Source organism: Anser brachyrhynchus (genome assembly GCF_964034855.1).
Source record: "Anser brachyrhynchus genome assembly, chromosome: 1".
Classification (NCBI taxonomy): domain Eukaryota; kingdom Metazoa; phylum Chordata; class Aves; order Anseriformes; family Anatidae; genus Anser; species Anser brachyrhynchus.
In genome coordinates, this window is record NC_137694.1 from 139,289,532 (window position 1) to 139,312,998 (window position 23,467).

Sequence of the window (23,467 nt, forward strand, 5' to 3'; positions counted from 1 at the left end):
GAAGCAAAGGAGACATTGAGTACCTCAGCATTTTCTGTCATTTTTTCATCAAGTCCTCTGCCCCCTTTAGCAGGGGCCCAAGGTTTTCCTTAATCTTCCTTTTGCTGTTTATGTACTTGTAGAATCCTTTCTTGTTGCCCTTCACCTCCCTCACCAGACTCTACTACAGGTCAATTCTTTTGAACCCTGTCCCTTTGAGATCAGAGAGCACCTCTGTGCTCCTGGATCACCTGCCCGTGCTTCCACTGCCTGTACACATCCTTTTCACGCCTGAGTTCGGATAGTAGTTTCTTGCTCATCCATACAGACCATCTTGCCATCTTTTCTTTTTATTTGTTTTTATTATTTTTTTCCCTATATTGCTTTCCTGTCATTCACAAAGAAGGCTGGACAGACTAAGCCATGGTGATGTGATGGAAGTCCAAGTGACACTTTCCAAAGTGATTGTATAGGAGTCAGAATGGCAGGGACCCTTGAGGTTTAACTCTCTATGCTTTGCCCATGGGTAGAATATGGTCCCCAAAAAGCACAGTAGAGACTGCTATGCATGCACTTGACAGAAAATTACCAAAGGGAGCCATATTCTGCTATCAGAACAAAGGGCTGAACTGACTCTAGTTGATTGAACTGATTGGTCATGGAGTGACGGGACTATTTTCTATAAGCGGGTCATTGTTCTTTTTATTCCACACACTCTAACCACACTGAAATCACTTCCTGTTAATGCTAAAAAATACAAAGAATAATCATTACAAAAGAAAAAAATACTATGTTACTATGTCTTTTTGTGGGCCATTTTGTGGAGCCTTAGCAAGGCCATGAGTAATAAGTAACATTCAGTGAAAGTTGCTCACAGGCTATTGTTTAGGTTCTAGGTGAAAGAAGAAATAATTTTCTTCCAATTTGTTTTGCTGCACTATGAATTGATTAAAGACCCATTTCAGACCACTGATGACATAGTAAGGGGGCAAAAAATGGAGGAAGGAAGCTGATGAAAGTCAGAGAGTGTGTTGGAAGTTGCAGCTGACAATTGAAGCCACCTCTGAGAGCTGTTGCCATGGGTGGAGGAGTTGGCAGGAGGATGAGGGCTGCAAGGTTTGGTCCAAAGTGCAAAATGAAGTGAAAAAAGAATTATTTTGGTTGGATTGCTGAAGTTTTAGGTCAAGTCATACAGGAAAAAGCACCATCCTCATTCTCTGAGTATCTTGTTAGTAGTTGTCTCTATTGGCAGTCAAAATCATTAACTCCAGATGCAAATTATCAGTTCACTCTTACTCTTTCCTTTCCTTGTTGCTGAGTGAAATTGCAGTATTAGGATGGATCTTTTTTTCTCAGGCCAAACATGCCAGTTCTGCATTGTGCATGAGCCATAAAGAGAGTGTACACTGGTGTGCACCATGGCCTTGTCATCATGGGAGTAATGACCAGGAGGATGTGGCAAAGTTAATCAATTACACGTTTTCAGAAAGGCAGAAAATGACCTGGCTTAGAACAGATCACAGGCGACCGTTCAGTTCACATATTGGGATCATCTGTATTTGGAAAAAAATCAAACTGGATAATCAGAGGTGGTTTTGAGAAAATCTGAGGCAAGTGGTTGAGCAAGTGGCTGGAAAAGTCTCCCTGCAAGGGGGTGATCTGGGAGGTGCCTGGGCCCTACTAGGTTTGGCCATCATGTACCAAATTTTCTGTTTGTCAGCAGCTGCCAAAGTAGCTCAACAGCGCGTCAGCTTTGTGTAACTAATTTGTTTGACCTAGTTGCTGTTTGTTTTTTTTTTTGTTTGTTTGTTTTCTTTTGTTTCTTATTCCCCTAGTTTATGGTAGTTTTTTATTTTTTATTATTATACTTATTTTTATTTATTTATTATTTCCCAGGACCTCAGCCCTAGATTTTATTTCAAAAGTAGTTAGAGTAATTTTGTTTGACTTCAAGAGGACCTCAGTGTTTTAAAAGGAAGTAGAGATTAGTGAGAGGGACAATTTTTTTAGGTCCCAAAATACCTTGAAGGAGGAAAAGGTCAGTTAAAATGGGTTGTTGTCATCTGATAATTAGACTTTGTTTTCAGATATAGAGTCTCAAAAGATTTCCAGAAAAATTATAAGCCAGAATGTATGTTAAATACCTTTTCTTTGCATATTTTTTCCCCACAACTCTCTGCTTCAAAGAATGAACTGTCTTAAGAGGACTTCATTCAAGTGTGTTTTACATGTATAAAAAGCAGACGGACAAATTTGGATCTGTTACCCTTCACTGAAGACAAAACACATGTCTGGGGAGGAAAATGTCATTTTAACTCAAATGGTGATGTGGGAGTTGCTCTGTCCTGGGAAATAGAGAATTTTTCCTCTCTGCCTTCATTTGCTTATCACACTGGCTTCTGCAATGCTGACTGTGGAAACAGTGAGAGATTTTAGCTTTCCATGAAATATAATCATCCACAATCTAGTTTAGTGTTTCAATTCTCTGTTGCTTGTTATTTTCATTCCAGGAATTAATGCCCCCCTTGAAGAACTTGGTCAAAGAAGGGACTAGACAGGCAACAGAGTACTGTATGTGTGTCAGACACTGACAATGGGGTTTCCAAGACTCTCTGAAATTTGAATAGGTCTTCCTGGATGTATAATGGATAAGTGAGTGGAAGAAGCTAATCCAAGAAAAGTGAATAACCAGATCAAAACTGGTATGACATCATTTGGCTGGAGACTTTGCTGATGTGACAAAGCCGATACGGGTATAATCTGGCAAAAGTAGTGTAGGTTTAAGGAAGATAGTGATCATGTTAGGTGTTAGGGGAGGCTCCAAGAGGAATGAAAATAAGCTTAAACAGAAATCATGGCAGCACTTCTCTGTGTATTTCCACTCATGATACAGCTCCCTATCTTGGGAGCAGTTTGGCACTAAGAGCTGTCTTCCTGAACTTTTGCTGGAGAAGGCAGCAGGGTGGAGTAACACTGTCTGGTCAATTCAGATTAGGCCTGGCTTGTGAAGTCAATCTTCCAATACTCCCTATGTTTTTCTTCACATGGAGGTGCATTGGATTCTTCTTGCATGAGCTTAACCCAGAAGATGAGATCTAGCATGGCACCCAATGGACTGCATTCACTACAGGGGATTCAGTTTGTGGTGCTGGACTGGTGCTAGCCTAGGGAAGTCCTCCCTCTGCCCCTTCCTAATATACATTGCATGGCTCTTGGGTCCTCAGTGCTGACTGCTTCACTCCACTGCTTCATCACTCCTGCTTGCTACACTGCTGTATGGATGTAGCCTGACCCCAGTTTACTCCAGACCTACAGACAATTGGCCTCTTTAGACAGGATGACTGTAATTATTATAATTTATTGAAGTTCTGCTCTTTTCAAAGTATATTGAATCTCAGGTAAAGCACTATTCCCCATGTTCTATGTATAATTTTAGGTATATGGATATATAAGTATAGTATATTATAGATATATAATGCTAGGTATAGAAATAGCTAGAAGCCAGAGCAGCATACAGGTATCCAGGTAATACAGGAGGAAATTCATTCTAATGTTACCTCTTGTGTAATAGCCTCCCTACCCTGGCAGATCTTTCTGTCACAAAAGGCCTACTACATCTGACTTTGATCTGGGGGACAGAGGTGGCTCAAGCCTTCTGACATGCACCAGGCATGTGGACGGGCAGTATAAATGTCTGCTAGCAGTAACAGCTCCAAGTTAGTAAGTGGGGAGGAGATAGGTTGCTTGTACTTCACCCATCATCTGGTTACTGGGTAGTTTGTGGTCAGTGTGTTCATGTTTATGATGTGGTCACAGCTCCCCACAGTTACATGATCCTTGTTTGTATCATGGCTATTGTCACCTCTGGTACAACTATGAAAAGATAAAGCAAAGCTGGTACTGACAAGGAAGATATTCTGGGAGTTTCTTATTCTTTTCTTGTTCTTGTTCTTATTCTTTATTCTTTATTATTATTATTATTATTATTATTAATTTTCTTATTTTCTTATTCTATTATATAGTAAAAATAAAGCATGCACTCTGAAGACCTGCATTTCTAATTTGTTTATTGCTAGAGATATGTCATTTTTTAATTTCCTGTAGTCATTTCCTCCAGTTCCCTCCTGTCTGTGATATAAAGTGATCAAATGGTAAGTCCAGATATTATGATTATTCATCTCTTCACAGTCTGTTGTGTCATTCCAACTATGAGACTCATCTTTCAAGCATGTTCTGTGATCTTCACACTGGGCAACCTGATGACTTCTCAGTTGCAATCAGGTGGTAAGTTCAATAGATATTTATTTAAGTGTTTGATATACTAATTAGTAATATTTCTGTGGATACTTCATGTGTTACCGTATTCAGTACTTTTTTGGTGAAAAGAATCAACCAAAGAGAAGTTGAAATCTGGGAGAGGTAAATGAGTATTCTTAAAAAAAAAAAAAATTCTACTGAAATTTTATAAATATAAATCAAGAAAGAAAACGGTAAGCTTGTGCCTATTGTTAAAGAAAGAAATATTCAAATCGTTAAGCAGGACTACTTGCTGTCTAAGACTGAGATTCTTATAGAGAGGACTGCATCAGAAAATGACTACAATCTTACCATTGAACAAAGTTGCATAAATCGGACTTCAGATAAAACTTCAGCATTTAGTATTCTGGAGGAATGAACAAGATTGGAAAATATCCAGCAATATCTTATGCCTGTAAAAGCAATGAGGTAAAAAGACTACTGAAGAGCAAAAATAAGAAAGGTTTTAAAGACCGGTAATTTGGCTACCTAAATATGAGAACATCTCCGTTTCACTTGTTTGTTTGCAGTGTCATTGCTTATAGTTTCCCAAAGTCAAATGGGTACTAAGAGAAAATGAACATAAACCCCAAAACATAGACTGACAATCTAATCTTCACTCTTACTAATTTATCACATGGTCCATGTCTTTATTTTATGAGAAAGAAATACTTTAAAGTTATGCCCTCTTCTTATCAACCTATACATCAATTCTCTGTTCTGCTGTACTTACGATAAGCACTTTTTTTTTTTTTTTAGCAATGCAGAACTGACTGATTCTCCAATGTTAATTGCTCTTGTGAGTTGCTGTCTGTGCTGTGAGAAGATGTGACTTTTTTCTGCCTTGAGATGGCTACAACCTATAGCTATGTCATACTGATGGCATGACTTTGTGGGACAAAAGATGAAAATTACAGTTGTGATGCTTATTTAATGTGAAGTGTGGTGATGCCTAGAGATGGTTAACTATCCTCTACTGAAAAAAGATAAAAATAAAAAAATCACAAAATCACAAAATCTTCATCATCAACAACAAAACAAACAAAAAACCCTGCACCACTCAATTTGATGAGTTATAAGAATTATGCTATAAGGAGTATGCTTTGCCTCCAAATGTCTGTAAAAACTTTCTCTTGCTGTCCTATTAGGTCTCTTGAAAAGAGGCTTTCTACTCAGCAGTCTTGTGTGCAAAGAGTTGCATGTTCACCTACATGAGTTCCTATTAATGAAATTAAACTGTTCTCATAGATGAGTAGTATTAAGAGTTATTAGACTGTAGGTTCAGGTTTGGGTATTGCACTCCATTTGTTTCTATACAGTGTGCTGCTGCAATATGTGGAAGTTCAACATGTGGTTACTTATCAGATTTCACCAGTGTAAGAAAATCAAAAGGGTTTTTTCTTCTTTGTTGTTTCAACGCAACTGTTCCCGTAAATATACGTTCCACTCTGTTATCTTTGCAGATTGACATTCTTTCTCTCCTTTTTCTCATTTTTGATCTGTTCCATGACATTTGGGCTTTTTACAAGCTTCCCCTTCAAGCTTGAAAAGTATCTTGGAGGTGGAGTATACTTGTTCATGTTATTGCTCATGTTATTGGTTATGTCTGCATAATTTATTGCTCAAGGAAATTTCCCTTTTTTCCCCTGTAAAAGTACTTCCTCCACACACCATAGTGGTATTTTCCATGCTTCTCTGTCCTGAGAAGAGCAGTGTCTATGATGTTAAAGTCTTGTGTGGAACCCTACCATTTCCCATCTGTTTTTAATGAAGGTTTGGATAATTCCTTCTGAAGCTCATGCTCCAGGGTACTGGTATGCATTTTATACCACTCCAAGGTACTGCCATCTACTCATCTAAGCAGGGAAGCAGGCCATCCTCAGGCAGAAATTTTCTGTGATTCCTCTTTAGTCCGGGGACTGCCTCTTCATTAAACTTTTGACCTTTCTTCTGGCTATTATCATAACACAAAGAATAATGATAAACATGTTACTGTCAACTGTAGGATCATGAAAAGAAACATGCTTTAAAGAGTTACAATTATTGTGGAAGAACTGGCATATTAGCTGAGAAAGATCCATGGTGTTACAGGTGGGTTCATAAAAATTGCATCATAAAGAAAGGGAGACAAGGAAGGAAACATCATTTCGGATAACCAGTGCATACCCTCCGAGCATTTGATGTCAAATTAATACAAACTTTAAAAGTCTTACTTAAGCTTTACATCTTTTGATGTTGAAATAGCAAGGAAATGTGGATAATGCAACACATATATGCTATAGTTTGAAAAGATGCACACAATTTTTTATTGCACACTTGCACAAAATGTAGCTCATGCCACACTAATAAGGTTACAAAACCCACTCAATTAGAAAGTATAGTAGAAAATTGCACTAACTAGAGGTCTGGAAACACAGCCTTTAATAAGAAAAGTTATTTTTAAAGACTTTATTTGTATTACACAGCTGAATGCATTTTAAAGTAATTAATTATGTTAAGGCTGATTTCTGATGAAGTTCTTAAAAACTATAACGTGGCAAAGAATACGTGTAAATCACCAGACGTTTATTACAATTTCTGTTCCATTTTTATTAAATGATTCTATTTATTGTTAAGGTATTTAATAATGTATTATCTTCCATTTCAGTTACTGGAGTTTATATTTAAATATTAAAATTCCAGAGTTCTAATTCATAATATGTAGGATTATTTATTTATTTATTTATTTATTTATTTCACAGGAAAAGAATCTGATCTTAGAAAGATTTATATATGGGGTTAATTTGATGTGCTCTGAGTAATCCTGCTGAAGTCAAGTGGACTACTCAGAATGCGCAAAGTTAAGTTAATCCATAAATCACTGCAGGACTAGAGCAAAAACTATATTCTCCTCTGTTACGCAAAAATATACCTCGCCAGACCAAAGAGCTAGCATTCCGTATAAATATTAGTTCCATACACTAACATTTCTATTCTTTTTAATAAACCCGGTTTTATTTAACGAAGGGGAACATGCAATTATACAGTCAAATATGTTAAACATATATTTAGCTAACTTTATAGAAAATATAACTCTAAGTAGTCATATGGGTTTAATTTACACTAACCAGAACACTATATACTGCAAACACAGGCATGCAAGAATTTAGTACATAAAAATTAAAACATATTAGTGTATTTGTTGACCAATAGTCCACTGTAAGGCACTTTGCCATAGAATCATAGAGTCATAAAATGACAGAATCGTAGAACGGTTTGGGTTAGAAGAGACCTTAAAGATCATCTAAATCCACACCCCTGTCATAGGAAGGGGCATCTTCCACTGGACCAGGTTGCTCAAAGCCCCATCCAACCTGGCCTTAAACACTTCCAGAGATGGGGTATCCACAACTTCTCTGGCAATCTCAACTAGAGCCTCACCATGCCAAAGCATAAGTAAAGAATTACTTAATTTCTAAGTGGCTAACATCATATTAATGGCTTCAGCTAAAGACAAGATGATCTTTTAGACTTGCTGAAGGGACTTGATATCTCTTGGGCAATCTCTTGTACAAAGGTAGAACTAACTGTGCAAATTCAATTTTATGATAGCTTATGAGGTTTTGAACTTTTTGCTTCAATGCATAATTGTATCGACTTCTCCATTCTTCAGAAAACCAAGATTTTCAGTTTTAGAAAGCAATATAAAACAAGCCTGCAGCCACTAGTTAGGAAACAGAGGAGTTTGGTTTAAGTACCTCTCTTGAGTAACAACAGAATATTTTTTATTTTTTATTTTTTATTTTTTATTTTTTATTTTTATTTTTTTATTTTTTATTTTTATTTTTTATTTTTTTTAGAGCTCCATGAACCATGTAACAAGGATCTGCATCTAAATCTAGACAGATGCTCTGGGACTTCTGTCATATCTGTCTCTAGAGTGATATTGAGATAACAACATATTAGAACACAATGACACCTGTACAAAAACGTTTTGATTATCTGTTATTGCAGAAGTCGTGAAATCCCTAGACACAGAGATGTAGCCTTGAAAATAGTTAGGCAACAATGTTATTTGAATTCAAGTTTCCACATGCCTTTCTCACATGTTTGTGTTGATTACTGAGCAAAAATATAGCAAACTTAAAGATATGTAGACCTGATTCCCATGAACATTCAGGATCATTATCTGTAATAAACAGTTCATCAGAAATATTTAAAAATTTTTCCACTTTAAAAATCTTCAAGAGGTCGGAGTAGAATAAAATATAAATAAGAATCAGAGTCTAAATACTCTATTGTCCTGCTAGACAACAATGTTCCTCCAGAAGTATTTAGTGGTAGACATTTCATGTCTGGAGATTGCAGCCTGCAAATTCTGCAAATTCAAGAGGTTTTCCACCAATATTCATTATGTATTTTCCTCCTCTTTTTTAAATTTAACTAAATATAGTTTCACATCTTATAGAACTTAGAAATAAATAATTCATACTTCTTGATAGACTTCTATCATGGATTTCTAATCTTTCCGGTTTCTTCATTTTTTAATTTCAGAATTATCTCCAGTGTCTAATTGTGGAATCCTGATGGACGCAGAATTAAAATACCTGTGTCCTGGAAAGAGCTATAACAAGGGGATGGCAAGGAGATGAAAAACTATCTGTGTGCAGTCAAAGGACATTAAATGATCTTGCTTTGAGAAAGCCTGTAAGGTGGAATTGGCCAAGACCACATAGATTGTGGTTTATTCACCTATTGTGGTGACTAGATTTGTGGTCAGTTCACTTATTTGTGCTGATCTGCATTGGGTTCCTATAGGTGTATCTGCATTAGCCACCTGGTGGACAGTATTAATCCTTGTTTTTTTTTGTGGTAAGCATTACAGGCAGTTTACACACAGGATTCATGTAGCATTAGTTTCCAAATAGTTCTCCTCAGCAGGAAATTCTTAGCAGATATCATGGGAGAAGGTTGGTCTCAATGTTTAAGTCCTATGCACAGAATACATGTGAAGCAGTATATAATTTTTGACCCAGGGATGGTTGAACTCTCTCTGGTGTTGCTGTGCATATTTTCATTTTGCTATTTTGAAATTCTATTATTTTATTTATTTTAGGTTGTTTTATTCTGTTTTCTTGCATTTTAGACATTCTTATGTCTTAGATTTTAAGATTATCTGTCTACAGCATAATATCTTTGAAATACTGATTACCTACTGATGTCAAGTGATGTTTCTCATAAGCACTGCTGAAATCATATTCTCTGTAAATGTACCTGGCAGGTCAGAAAGATGCCATCAACACCAAAATAATCAATTTCAATAACGAGAAAATGCAGATCACGTGGGCAGTAGGAGAACTATTCCCTGGCGAAAATGTGTCATTTTCTTATACGTGAGTATTGATGATGACTATTCTTCTCTTCTTGAAGGACTTACTTTGGGAATTTAAAATAGCTAAGTCCATTTGACTCTTCTGCGAACTATATCTGGAAATGCTCTTAACATTTTTGTAATCATCTGACATGAAACCTGTTTACACCCATACCCTGCTACAAAAGTGTACAAAACTGTACTGCTGAATAGTCCGTCATAACAAACAATATATGAAAGCTTCATCTCCTTTTTGTCTTTGTGCTAAATGTTAATGTTAATTACACTATTGAAAGTGTTGGTGGTTTGTTTATATATATATATATATATTTGAATTATAATGTATGTATATTTTACCTATGTCACTAGTTGATGTAACAGAAATTCATTGTTTTGGTTAAAGGCAGAACTTGATCTTCCCTTTTCTTTCTGGTTAGTGTATGTGAAGGAAGTAACCGTACAATATTGGAAACAGGTTCATGAAAGCACCTGTTTGAGCAAGGCATTTTCTTATTAGAGAAACAAACAAATAAATAAAAACACAAAGGAAACTTGGTAATTTCAGACTGCACTGAATCCAAGGATTGGAAAGTCAGTGAATTCATGTCAATGAATTGCCTCACACCACTATGAAAGTTCCTGATTCAAGAAGTTCCATATGCAGACTTCTCTTGGTAGGACGACTGAAAACATACAAACAAAAAGACTAGCAAAAAGGAATTAACTGGTTAACTGGTAAGAGTGTTTCCATTCAACAATGTTTTTTCATTCCTAGATTTGAAGAAGGCAAGCAGAAAGTTTGGAAGCAATGTCCCAGTTATTTATTGGATCAAGGTTATAATTCTGGATGTCTTTTTAAGACAGAAGGACACACCCTTGCCTTCTCTATCATGAACAGCAATGGAAGTGAAGAGCGTTTTTCTAAAATACTAAAATCTGATTTCTATAGTAAGTATGTAAAATCACAGCTATGTCTTTTGGTAGTCTTAGTGTCTTCCCACATTCTCTATTTGTCCTTAGCATGAGGAGAAATCATTTATACATGTGTATAAAGTGCCATTAGTGTATACCAATACCAAACTATTGGTATTTGGAATTACTGATGCCAATTTTTGTCATTTGCTTTCATCAGTAGCAACATAGGCTCTCATGGCGCTGTAGCTAAGGGGGATTACACGGAGCAGTCAGATTTGCCCCAAAATACAGTTTCAAAATTAGAATTAAAATAGTAAAATATATGGGTGTGCCTGATGTAATGTAGATCTACTCAGTATTCATACCAGGAAAATTAATACAACTTGTTAGTTTCTTGTCTTAGTGCTGGCGATGTTTGTCATATTTTAAATCTTTAATTCTTTGGCCATTTTCCATAAGATATGAGGTAGCAAACTACTTCTTATCAAACAAGCTGTGGTACAAACCTAAGCAGATGTAAACAGAAGTTAGTTGAGTTGCTCTGGTATAGACTGACATCATAAAAGAGATCTCCTACTAGTAGAGATCTGATGATCCTGGTTTTACTAAATCCCTCCCAAATATGTTTTTCAAGTCTAGTGTGAGATTGATTTATCAAAAATTTCTGGCATTATCCTTATTTACAGTGTTTAAAATGAAGGGATTATTTTTTTTTTCTGATAAAAAATCATGCGAGAAAATATAGCAGGCATATATTATCTGGAAAATCATTATCTTTCAAGTATATTGTTAGCATTTCTTATTAATGTTTTAGTAAAAGGGATCAATTAAAAACCTGTCAAGACATCTAACTTTGAGAATACTTTTATATCCAATCTGATAAACCATGGAAAGTTGCATTTTAGTTCCTGAATTTTGGCTATTAAACTCCCACTGATACCAAAATTATGTTAAAGACTGTTAGATAACAATGCAGGAATAACAAGAACTGGACTTAAATTTTGAAATTAGGAAGGCAGGATTTTCATCTAGGAATCTAGAGAAATTGAAAAAGCAAGTAACACTCTTCTTACCCCTTTATTTCTTACTACTGAAGACTACCTAGCTACATAGGTCAAACCATTGCATTCTCTTTGGACCATCTGAAAATAATGAGGGGTAGATTGTAGATTCAGTTGTGCACAGGTAAGCACTCTCTCTTTTTTTTTTTTTCTTTTTTTTTTTTTTTTCATACTTCTCACCTTATCCCACATGGTCTCCAGAAGATGAACATGTGTATCTTGTAGGTTTTATGGTACTGAATTTGCCAGATCTTTTCCATTGAAGAAGTATCTTCCTTTCTCTTGACTGAAGGAGATTAGAGTCATTCTTTAAGTAGTTACAGTAGTTTTTTGAATCGAGATATCTACCTTTAAATGTGGCACCTCAAATGGTAAGTAGTGTCATGATGCCAAGCTACATTTTGACATTTAGTAAGGAGGTCAGACGCAAAAGTGCATCATCCAAGAATGTCCATCTTCTTTACTTGCTACTCAGGGAAACAAGCACATTTTTTGAGTCTATTGCATGACTTTTTTCTTTTCTTCTTAGTAAAGCCCAGTCCACCAGAAAATGTGACCTTCTTCTGGAAAGATGACACTGTTACCATAACCTGTAATAAACCAGAGAGAGGTGTGAAGTGCTTGAGACTTGAACTTCAGTACAAAAGCAAATTTGACAATGGGTGGCAAGTGAGTTGGACATGACATTTTTAATCAACATTGGAAGGAGCTGGAAGTAGCATCTCCATAGAAAGTGAAATGGTGTGGTTTTCAAATTACTCTCCCCTCCCATGTTTTCAGAACCGATGGTAGCAGAAAACTGTTGGATATTTTGGTTCCTAGATCCCTGCCATGCCAGAAATCATTTACTTTTTGAGCTATATCCACTTTCTACACAAAGAGCTAGGGACAATCTAAAGGAAAGGTCATACATTCAAAATAGAAGACTTAGAAGATAAAAGCAGAAAGCAGAGTGGAGTTAAAAGACAGAAAAAGGGAGAAAGCATGAAATAAAATGAAAGAAAAAAAAAGATGAAACAGGATTTTTATCTATTCTGTTTCGCTGTTAAGTATATCTATATATTATTTCATTGACTTAAATCTTTCCAGTCACATACATAACTTGTTAATATTTTGTGGTTTTAAAGTTTTTTTCTTCTATATTGTAAATAGCAACTGTAGCATAGTACTCTATGTAATGATTGTTATGTCCTTCAGTTCACCATCAGACAGTAAGCAATGGGCAAGAATAGGTAAAGAAGAGGAATTCTTCAAAATTCAGAGAAGTTAAATTTCATTTTTGAGGTTTTCGTTTGGCCTACCCCTTATCCTAGTCATGATCACACCTGAATGTAGCATTCTGAAGCTTTGTCTTGAAAACTGGAATTAACAATGATGTGCCTTCCTTCTCAGTCCAGAACTTCTAAGTGTTGCAGAGTTGGAGAGCAAGGCTTTGATCCAAGGAAATGCTATTCTTTCCGTGTCAGACTGAAGAGGCTAGTACCCTACTGCAACGTAGTTAATTACAGCAGTGACTGGGAAGCAGAAACATTCTGGATGAATGGCACATTATTAGGTAACAGCTGTGCTACATTCATATGCTATCTAAGTGTAAAAGGGTAAGGGGTGACTGCAAAAGAAGCTCGAAAGCTGCATCAGGTTCATGTTGCACTGTCATGATCCATCTTCTGTCATCAATCATCTTGGGGGTTTGGACCAGAAGATCTCCAAAGGTCCCTTCCAACCTGTGAAAAAATGTCTGTGAAAATTCTGTGATCAGAGAAAATTTATGTGGGTGTCTGATTGCCCATTTTTAACTCCTGTCCCCTTTGTCCTTATGACTCATAACACTACCAATTTATGCAATAATCCATAAAGCTAAAAGTGTCCTTATTTTTTTGTGTTACTATAGTGTCTAGGGTCTCCTAATGACAGTGATGTGATACATACTGTGTATATATTGCATGTTGTATACACATACACACATATGTAAATATATGCACATTTACATGTCTGTGTTTTGTATTTGCATACGCATGCAGGCACTCTGGTGACAAATGATACATGGACATTAAACCTGAGCTCTAAGAAAGACCTTTATGCTCAGATTTTAAGGCCATTTCTTTTAAAATACATCCAGCTGAGCTACAGGATCAGAGGTCATAGCTGTCTGGTGCTCATATCTGCTGAATTGATTAAAACAGAGTATGGCGGAAAAAGTGAAATGGAAGCAATGTCAGTATCAGCATTGTTTTCCCTCCTGGGAGATCCACTTAGATAGGTGTGATGGCCTTGGACTAGACCTTTGATGGAAACTATTTTACTGGTTATCAAAACCAAAAGACAGATTTGTTGTAGTAAAACAAAGACTGTATGCCAACCCAACACATTTGTATCAGCTAACCTCAGAATGCCACCCACTAGGTCTTATCAAAATGATGAAATACCCAGATGTCCATTGTACTAAGATCCCAGTTCTCTAAAATGCAATGAGCTACTAGCTCACCCAAAGAAAATCTGTACACACAAAGCTGGGCTGAAATCCTGGAACAACAATAAGTATGTACAGACTGTGTAGTACTAGTAGGAATAGAGAAGCCTCCTCCACCATGCAGATTGTGAGCCTGCAAGCATGTCCTCTGATGTGGCTGGCAATGTCTTTCAGAATACACAGAAGAAATGTACATCTCTGAGAGGTGGGAGCATACAGACCTACCTGCACCCTTTGACCAGAGGATGCCAACAGGCAACTACAAACATGGAAAACACAGAAGAGATAGGCTAATTGTGCAGTTGCTTTGAGTGCCCCTGGATCAGAATTGACATTGGCACAGCCCCGTCAATGAGACAAGCAACTCACTTCAGGCCTTTAATGAGTTATTATTACCTCCATATCTAGCATCACAGGAAGACTTTCATAGCCTCTGAATGCCTTTTTGGCAGTCACAGAGAAAGAAGTGACTCTTTAGCCCTATTTATACAACAGTTCACCCTTTATTAATAATTAAGTTTAGTTTTCATAGTGTCTATTTGGAGAGCAGAAGGTCAGTATTAGGAAGTCCAGTTTTGTAGTAGCTTTACAAAAGCTGCAGAAAAGAAAAAAACAATGCTGAGAATGCCAAAAGGTGGAAAAATGTATTTGTTTATATACCTATGTGTTGGAATCTACCACTAGTTCCTTTCTGGGTGTCGGCACTTGTGGTTTGCTGACTTTCTGGTATATGGGATGGGGGATTTATTTATTTATTTATTTGTTTGTTTATTTATTTATTTTGTCTTTTGTTTTGTTTTGAGAAATAAGACATTTAAGCTATGTAAAAAATCCCACTTGCAGCTTTTTATCTCGGGAAAGAAGCCACATAAGCTACATGAAAAATTGCAGATGCAGCTTTTGTGACTGTATGTAAGACAGATCTTAGCACAGAATTGCAGCATCACTGTCAGTGCAGTGAGAGGAGCATGAGAAGCATCACTCTGAATGCTTCGACTCTTTGCACATATGCACCCTCCTTTCTCCTGTACCAGGTCAATTTAAATAAAAGAAAAATTTTCTTTTGTTGCAAGGTTTGGGTAAGGATTTTTGTTGTTGTTGTTGTTGTTGTTGTTTTTTGTTTTTGTTTTTCAATTGAACAACTGAATTTCTTGTATTTGTTCCTAAATAGTATTTTTTTTTTAAGAAAAGTCAGTGCTCTAGTGTAATTAAGAATACTTGCTGTTAAAGCAAACAAGGTTTTCACATCCTTTTTTGTGATTATTCCTAGATTCATGTGATGATGATATAAAATCTCAGTCAAATACAGTAATTCTTTTAAGTTGTTTGCTGGCAGTACTTCTAATGATATTTATCCTCTTGATTCTTCTGTGTAAATGGCAGAGGTAAATATAATCTTACTGGGTACTACTAAATTTTTATATCATGAAAATAGAGTGATCATTTAGGATCAAATCTTTTACCAATCCAAATTTCTATTTGAGGAATGAATTCAGAATCAAAGCATAGAAGTAATGTCTTAATTACTATTTGGCAGCTAATTTATCCTGGCCTTTCAAACATCAAGGTCTTTATCTTTCAAAAATAATAATACTAATAATAAATAAATAAAAATAAAAATAAAAATAAAATAAAATAAAATAAAATAAAATAAAATAAAATAAAATAATAAGATAAAACAATGTCTTAGAAAAAACTTATGTCTCTTCCATGTCATTTCTTCTCTTTTTCTAGAAATCCACTTAAGTCTTAAAAAGACTTAAATCCAATATTTTGTTTTCTGCTTCTGAATTGTTTTATATTTTTTGGGCAACTTTCATCAGACTCAATGTCTAGTTGCAGTAGGCTGAAGAGAGCCTGAATGCACTCAACTTTCATAAGACTATATCAATATTTGTATTTGTAGTCTAATGACTGTTTATGTTTAAAATCTACAATTAAAAAATAAAATCTGCATAGGTCCTGAATTCTGGTCTTTTTCAGTGGGGGGAAAAAAAAAAAGCAGTACTGTTGAGTATAGATATTTTCAGATCATAAATTCATTTTTTTTTTCCTCCAATATTTCAGTTTACATTGGTGTTCACTAAGTCAGCCAATAAAGCTTTTTGTTTCTCCAGCTTCCCCATCCTGGGGAACATGGCCAGGGAATGTAAAGCTCTGACTGCTACATAGAGAAAAATGCTACTTGCTGACTAGCTGTAAATTTACATATGTTCCAGATTTTGTTAGGATGAGATTGACTGAAAACCCAACAGTAAAATCACTGTTAGCCTGATGATCTTATCATTCCATTATATTGTATAAATCTCATCCGATGATTGTTTTACTGTAGTAATGTAGTAATACTGCTTTTCGACTTTAACATATGTATAAAAGAAATCAAGCCTAGAGTATTGTCATATAGATTATATTTGTGGCTACAGCACTGTGTTGAAGTAGACACTTGTATGAATAACTACATCATAACAGAATGCCTATTTGCATTTTTCTTTCCTCTTTGCAGACTTCAGAAGTCTGTCATGCCTACCATACCAGATCCAAAATACGTATTTGCTGATCTCTTCAATGATCATAATGGAAACTTCCAGGTAAACGTTCTATTCCCAGCAAGTCCGTGAACTCTGCAATGTTGTGAATGTTTTGAAAGTAGTTACTGACACTTGTTCTGGGCTGATGTTACAGCAAGTGACCCAAAAAAAAAGCGCTTCCTCTCATGCAACATCACCAACAAAACTCATAAAATCAGTGTAGTGCTGCACTGTGTAAAGAGGGTTGTTGTTTCAAGAGAAGAATTTAAAGATGTTTAAGATATATTAAGATATAAGATGTTTAAGATATTTAAATATTTGTTAAATGCAGGGAGACTTATTGCTGAACCAACAACAGCACTCATGGCTTTGTGGGCATCAGTCACAGTAGGAAACGTCCTCTCTCTCATCACAGAGAGCTGTGATCACTAACCATTTAGACACAGAGCAGCTGTAAAATGAAAGTACTACAGGTTTTGCATTTGTTTTCTTACTGTTCCTTGAATCCATGACATCACATAAGTGATATAATATCTGTATTAATTCAGTTGTCTTTATGTTAATTACTACCATGTTTCCTCTGAAGGTAGACAGGTCAAATATTTTCAAACTTTTTCAAACCCAATGACAACATAAAAGAGTAGTAATAACATTTCAGTGATGAACTGAAAAGGGTCCATACATAGGATATCTTTAAAATATAACTGAAGAAGAAAGATATAAATGAAATTAATACTGAAGATTCAATCCAGAAGTGCTCTATTGTATAAATCTCCCTATAAACTCAGTCCAAATTTAGATTAAGTCAGGACTTGAGTGAAAGAATGTGCAAGTCTACCAAGGAAAGAACACAAGATACTTTATATATCCAAAGTTATCCAAAGGCCCTGATTAAATACAAAGTTCACTTGGTTTGTTCAGTTTAGAGAAGAGAGGACTGAGGGGTGACCTCATCATGGTCTACAACTTCCTTACAAAGGAGAACTGAGGGGGAAATATCGTTATCTTCTCTGTGGTGACTGGTGGTAGGGCCCAAGGTCCAGCATGAAGCTGTACCAGGGGAAGTTTAGATTGAGTATTAGGAAAAGGTTATTCACTGAGAGGGTGGGCAGGCAATGGAACAGGCTCCCCCATTTGCAGTCTAATGATTGCTCATGTTTAAAATCTACAATTAAAATACAAAATCTGCAAAGGTCCCAAATTCTTTGTCATGGCCACAAGCTTCTCAGTGTTCAAGCAGCATTTGGACAACACTCTTGGAAGTATGGTTAAATTTTCAGCTAGTCCTGTGTGGAGCTAGGAGTTAAATTCAATGATCGTTGTCAGTCCCTTCCAACTCAGGATATTCTATGGTTTAATATGATTCTGTGATTTTATAATTTAATGTGTTCTTGATAATTTGTAGGCATTTATATGCATCTGTAGAAAACTGCCTTTCTTCCTGTCTTTCTTCTTTGCATCTTATTTCCTGCTTGACTATCTTGCTTCATTTTCATCTCCTCCATTGTGGATGATCCTGGAAAGATGCCATTATTAAAGGAAAATCCACATCTGTACTGCCAGACGTCTTTTGATTGGCATCTTAGAACCTGCCACCGACAACGTTTTAATTCTCCTAGGAGTGGATAGACAAAACTGATCATGCAATGGTACAAACCAAGCTAGAATATGAAGAGCCAGAGTGCATCATTGAGGAGGAAAGCCAGCAAAAGGACATGAAGAACAGTGACAAGCAGGAATCTAGGGAAAAAATCTTCAGCTCTTCAGGAGCAGCTGGAAATTACAGTCCCAAAGCAGGTCAGAATGCCTGCCTGATGCCAACATCCAATAATACAGCTTCCTTTTCTGGCTTCCAGAATTTAATGAATGATGACACATATGTAATGTTATAAAATTTGCATAATTCAGGAGGTATGGACAACAGTTAACTAAAGCAAGCATACAACACTCTAAGAGGTATGGTTTAATTTTTAGGTAGTCCTGTGTGGAGCTAGGAGTCGACCTTGATGATTTAGGCAGGCTTAGTATTTGAAATAAATGCCTGATAACTTTATTAGAGTTCTGGTTTTGGTTTATCTTTAGGACTATACAAAGCCCTATTTTCCTGCTATGAGCAGGAGAAAACAAGAGCTCCTCCATGGTACATCTTCAAGAGTTGAGACTCAGTCCTGGTGCTCATGTAGTGCAAACTACATCATTATTCTTCCCAAATTAAGAGAAAAAAATAAAGGTATTTGTCTGCTAGTGGTCTTTGTCTCACAAAAGCCAGGTGATGTAACATTCATTCTCATAGGGATAGGATACTGCTTCTAAAGATCTTTGTACTAGAAATGATTGCTTCTCCCATGGTGAAACTTTGAGCTCCATGGCATGCATTAAAAAATTTAAAAAGAGAAAGAATAGGTCACATGTCTAAGATCAGAAGAGTGAGGATATACAGTACTGAGTCATGTTTAAGTAATGCAAGTAGTGCAATGCAAACAGCTTCCTTCAAAGCTTCCAGTGATGCTTTGCGGGCTTCCTCTGAGGTCAGGTCCTCGGTATCTTATAGTGTCTTTTTGTATGACTAAGAAACTTCTTATAAAAAGGTGAGGTTCAATTTGAACAATATTTACATTTAACTGAGTTGGATTTATTTTAAACAATTTTTAATGTTATCAAGTAGCATTGTAGATACTTCCTAGGACTTATTCAGATTAAATATATCAGTCTTTAATACTCAAATGGTGTTCTAATGTTTTCTAAAACATACCATCTTTTAAACATTTTTTGTTTAATTTTAAATTTAAATTCAATATACTATACATTAGATCTCAGAAGCAAAATCTTAACTATTCTGTAAATTTCTCTGTATCACTTAAACTACATGTGGCTTGAAAACAGATTTTGTAAAATGTTAAGTGCTAAACGTATCTATGATAAATGTCAGATCTTGTAGACATACTATGATTATATGTTGAAGCAGTTCCAGTTATTTACATGGACATCAACAAGTCATTGAATAATTTTATCAGTTGACTAAACTTTGCCTATTGAATACTTTTATTAACCAATTCATAGTGTAACTTGCAGATTGCACATATCAGAAAATTACCGTGATTAGTAAACTATTTTTAACACAGCACTTAAAAAAACTATAATGCCAGGTATCCTTGGGAACTCTGTACAGTAATGTAAATCCATTAGGTTTCAAAATCAGTTTCTAGGTCACCCAGTTTGCTGTACAAGGAAAAAATCAGATTTATTTTTTTATTTTTTTTTTTTCTGGCCAACAACTGCAAAACTTAACTGGGAAGATAGTTTATACACATTTCCCTTATTTTTCTTGACATTACCTTAGACTTAATTTTTCATTACAAGAAAAACAGGCTAAGAAAGGATTTCTCATAATCCTGACAATTTTTTTTTTGCCTTTTACTATATAAAAACAGATGTATGCAAACCTTTAGGGTCGTTTTGTACACCCCATATTTCTGGATTTTTTTTACAAAGGCAAATATGCAATGTTTCAATAGCCTAGTAATATTACTATTCACAGTATTTTCCTGAAATTTTAATTTGGAGGGAAAAGAAGAAAGTCATGTGAAATTGTGCTGTTTCAGCAATGTTTCTGAACTGAAAATGTACAGTCATTTAAGTTTTTAGTTTGAACTATAACTTGTATTTTTTAGTCATAAAGGTTCTGTTGCAAAACTATACAACCATATTTACATAGTATATAACAGATAAGAAATAAAAGGAACAAAATGTCTATATATCTCAAATATTTATTTTAAAAACATCCCTTTATGAAGAAAATACAACAAAGGGAATTAATGAAATTCAAAACAAATAACTGTTCTTTAAAAAAAAAAAATACCAAACTTCGATTCTTGAGGAATTCTTGAAAAATGTCTAGAGAAGGATGAAGAAGATGATTTAAGCAATGGAAAAGGTCTTAAATACTGATGCTGATTCTGTCAAACATGGTACAAGAAGACATAAATCAGATTAGCGATACCCATTGCTTATGGCTACTGGGTGCCTTGGGAACGCCCAAGCATGCTTCTGACCTCCACATTTGTGGTGCCTGCCCTAGCCCACCTCTGTTGAGATTTAGGCCCTGGCGGCACTCGGCCACAGCAGGAACATCTCTATGAAGCTCTGGGCATGAAGAGCTGGGAGCCAGTGCTCCTGGGCACATTGCAGCTTTGGGCTGAATCACTGCTCAGAGAAACATCAGTGAGAAGGGTGACAGTATGATAAGCTGGTTATGAATAAAAAATATCTGAAGGTTGGGGCAAAATACCTTAATGAAATGTGGGGGTTTTACTCAGGTGGGCAGCAGAGCTCCACCACAACCTCTCTCTCACTCCCCATCCTCAAAGGGAAAGGGAGAGAAAATAGGAAGGAAAGGGCTCAAGGGCTGAGATAAAGACAGGGAGATCACTCAACAATTATCATCATGGGCAAAACAGACTCAGCACAGGGAGATTTGAAAATTTACCTATTACTAACAACCTAGAGAAGTGAGAAACAATGAAAACAAACTAAAAACACCTTCCTTCCCTTCATCCACTCTCTTCCACCTCCTCCCCGAGTGGTGCAGGGGAATGGGGAATGGGGTCTGCGGTCAGTCCCTAACACTGCCTCCACTGCTCCTTCACGGCCACTCCCTGCCCCTGCTCCCCGTGGGGTCCCTCCCACGGGATGCCGTCCTGCCCGAACTGAGCCTGCGGGGGCTGCCCACAGGCAGCAGCTCTTCAAGAACTGCTCCCACACGGCTCCGTACCACGGGGTCCATCCCCCAGGAGCAAACTGCTCCAGCACGGGTCCCCCACGGGCGGCAGCTCCCCCCAGACCCCCTGCTCCTGCGTGGGCTCCTCTCCACGGGCTGCAGCTCCGGCCCGGGGCCTGCTCCTGCGGGGGCTCTCCATGGGCCGCAGCCTCCTCCAGGCCACATCCACCTGCTCCACCGGGGGCTCCTCCACGGGCTGCAGCGTGGAGATCTGCTCCGTGTGGGACCCATGGGCTGCAGGGGGACAGCCTGCTCCACCAGGGGCCTCTCCACAGGCCGCAGGGGAGCTGCTGCTGCCTGCCTGGAGCACCTCCTGCCCTCCTGCTGCACTCACCTTGGGGGCTGCAGGGCTGCTTCTCACTCCTCTCTCCCAGCTTATTTTTTTTTTTTTTCCCTTTCTTAAATCTGCTCTCACAGAGGTGCAAACAACACTGCTTATTGGTTAGGCTCTAGGTAGTAGTGGGTCCCTTTGGAGCCAGCTGAAACTGGCCCTTGTCTACCATGGAGCAGCTTCTGGATTCTTCTCACAGAGGCCATGCCTGTAGCCCCCCAACTGCCAAAACTTTGCCATGTAAACCCACTACATGAAAATATGATTATATGTCTTCTACAGCAAATTTAAAAGGGGTTGTATGGATCTAGCACTTTAGATAGGAATATTAGCAAGACAGATAAGTTCAAGAACAATTTCCTGTTGTTTATGCCATATAACCAATCACTCTGTCTTCATATCAAGATTGTGTAAGGGTATGTAGGAGAGTGTCACTTTGGTCTCAAGTCATTCAAGAGAGACAGTTGCCTCCAAAAAAACTCTTAATCTTCAGACTGTGACAAATACTGCATATGACCTTGCTGTTCAATTAAGACAGTACTTTTTTTACATTATAAAGGTTTATTTTCTTATTTATTTATTTATTTATTTATTTATTTTTCCTGTGTGTTTTGCCTGTTGGCCTAGTGTTTACTTTGTAAGAGAGGTCTGGACAGCAATGTAGCTAAATTCAAGAGCCTTTGCTACCCAAGGTTTACTGAAAAGAATTGCAGGCTGGCTTGCTGCTTTCTACTACTGTCACAAGCAGCAACAGGTTGGAAAGTCTGTTAACATGAGGTTTCCCTAATCTTCCATCTTCCCTTCCCTTCCCTTCCCTTCCCTTCCCTTCCCTTCCCTTCCCTTCCCTTCCCTTCCCTTCCCTTCATTGTAATTTCCCTGAAGTTTGCAGAGCCGTGAAGCCCCTCTCTCTGAGTAGGCTTGCAGTGATTCATGAAAACCTAGCTACAAACAAGCAAATTAAATGGGCATCCAGGAAAAAGCCTGTTCAACTCCCCACAGTGAGAAGAAGGGTGCATGGCAACTTTCACATCTTTCCTTTCACATATTCAGTATTTGTCATGTTTCTTCAAAGGCATGAGTCCCTCAGATGCTACATCTTGTTCCTAATTATATCCCACAGAAAGACAGAAATTGTGTATCATACAGTAGTCCAGACTAATTGAACTATATTTTCTGAACAGCAGAACAAGCAGAATGTATATTTATTCCTCATGCAATTTATGTTCTAGCTATACCAGTGCTGAGCCAATTTGCATTGATAGATTGAACATCTATACTGTTTGCTTTGCTTTTGATGTGTGATTTACAGTGAGAGAAAGAATAGGAGGAAATCACATGGATTTTTTTTAAGCAAGTAACAGGACTCATTTAAACTGGTCTTGCAACTCCTACTTTCCTTTTATTATTATTATTATTAATAATAATTATATTAGTACGTTTCAATCTATTTGGAAATATGTTTTAAACAACCATGAGCAGAAAAATGTTCCTTCCTTTCCAATGAACCTAAGAGTTTCTTACAGTGCTTTCATATAAGCTTTTGAAACCATCTTTGCTTTTTTTTTTGTTGGCTTACATTTTTCTAATTACTAGTTTATTTTGTTTTACCCTTTCCCTGGAAGCGATGTGGACTGCAAAGACGAAGATAGGAGGGCCACATTAAGCACTTGAAAGACTCAGCTAAATAAAATCATTTTCTTTGGAAAATCCATGCAGCTCTAAACTTGTCAAAATACTGAGGAAAACACTCAATTATTCAT

General features: G+C 36.8%; 1 protein-coding gene across 1 annotated transcript; it reads left to right on the forward strand.

Moving 5' to 3' along the window:
• The first annotated feature begins 3,462 nt into the window (after positions 1 to 3,462).
• On the forward strand, positions 3,463 to 22,809 carry CRLF2 (cytokine receptor like factor 2). Its single transcript, XM_080585174.1, has 8 exons — positions 3,463 to 4,263; positions 9,536 to 9,647; positions 10,401 to 10,573; positions 12,131 to 12,270; positions 12,994 to 13,156; positions 15,342 to 15,456; positions 16,575 to 16,659; positions 18,219 to 22,809. Exons 1-8 carry the CDS (start codon positions 4,128 to 4,130, stop codon positions 18,489 to 18,491), a joined length of 1,197 nt encoding a protein of 398 aa, XP_080441300.1. The 5' UTR covers positions 3,463 to 4,127; the 3' UTR covers positions 18,492 to 22,809.
• The last annotated feature ends 658 nt before the right edge of the window (positions 22,810 to 23,467 follow it).

What these genes read in the sequence shown, in the direction of transcription:
- CRLF2 (XM_080585174.1), top strand. Translation starts at nt 4,128, where the DNA reads ATGGTAAGTCCAGATATTATGATTATTCATCTCTTCACAGTCTGTTGT. An exon ending in GATGAATGGCACATTATTAG is followed by an intron (nt 13,157 to 15,341) that starts GTAACAGCTGTG and finishes GATTATTCCTAG; the next exon opens with ATTCATGTGATGATGATATA. An exon ending in CTTCTGTGTAAATGGCAGAG is followed by an intron (nt 15,457 to 16,574) that starts GTAAATATAATC and finishes TCCTCTTTGCAG; the next exon opens with ACTTCAGAAGTCTGTCATGC.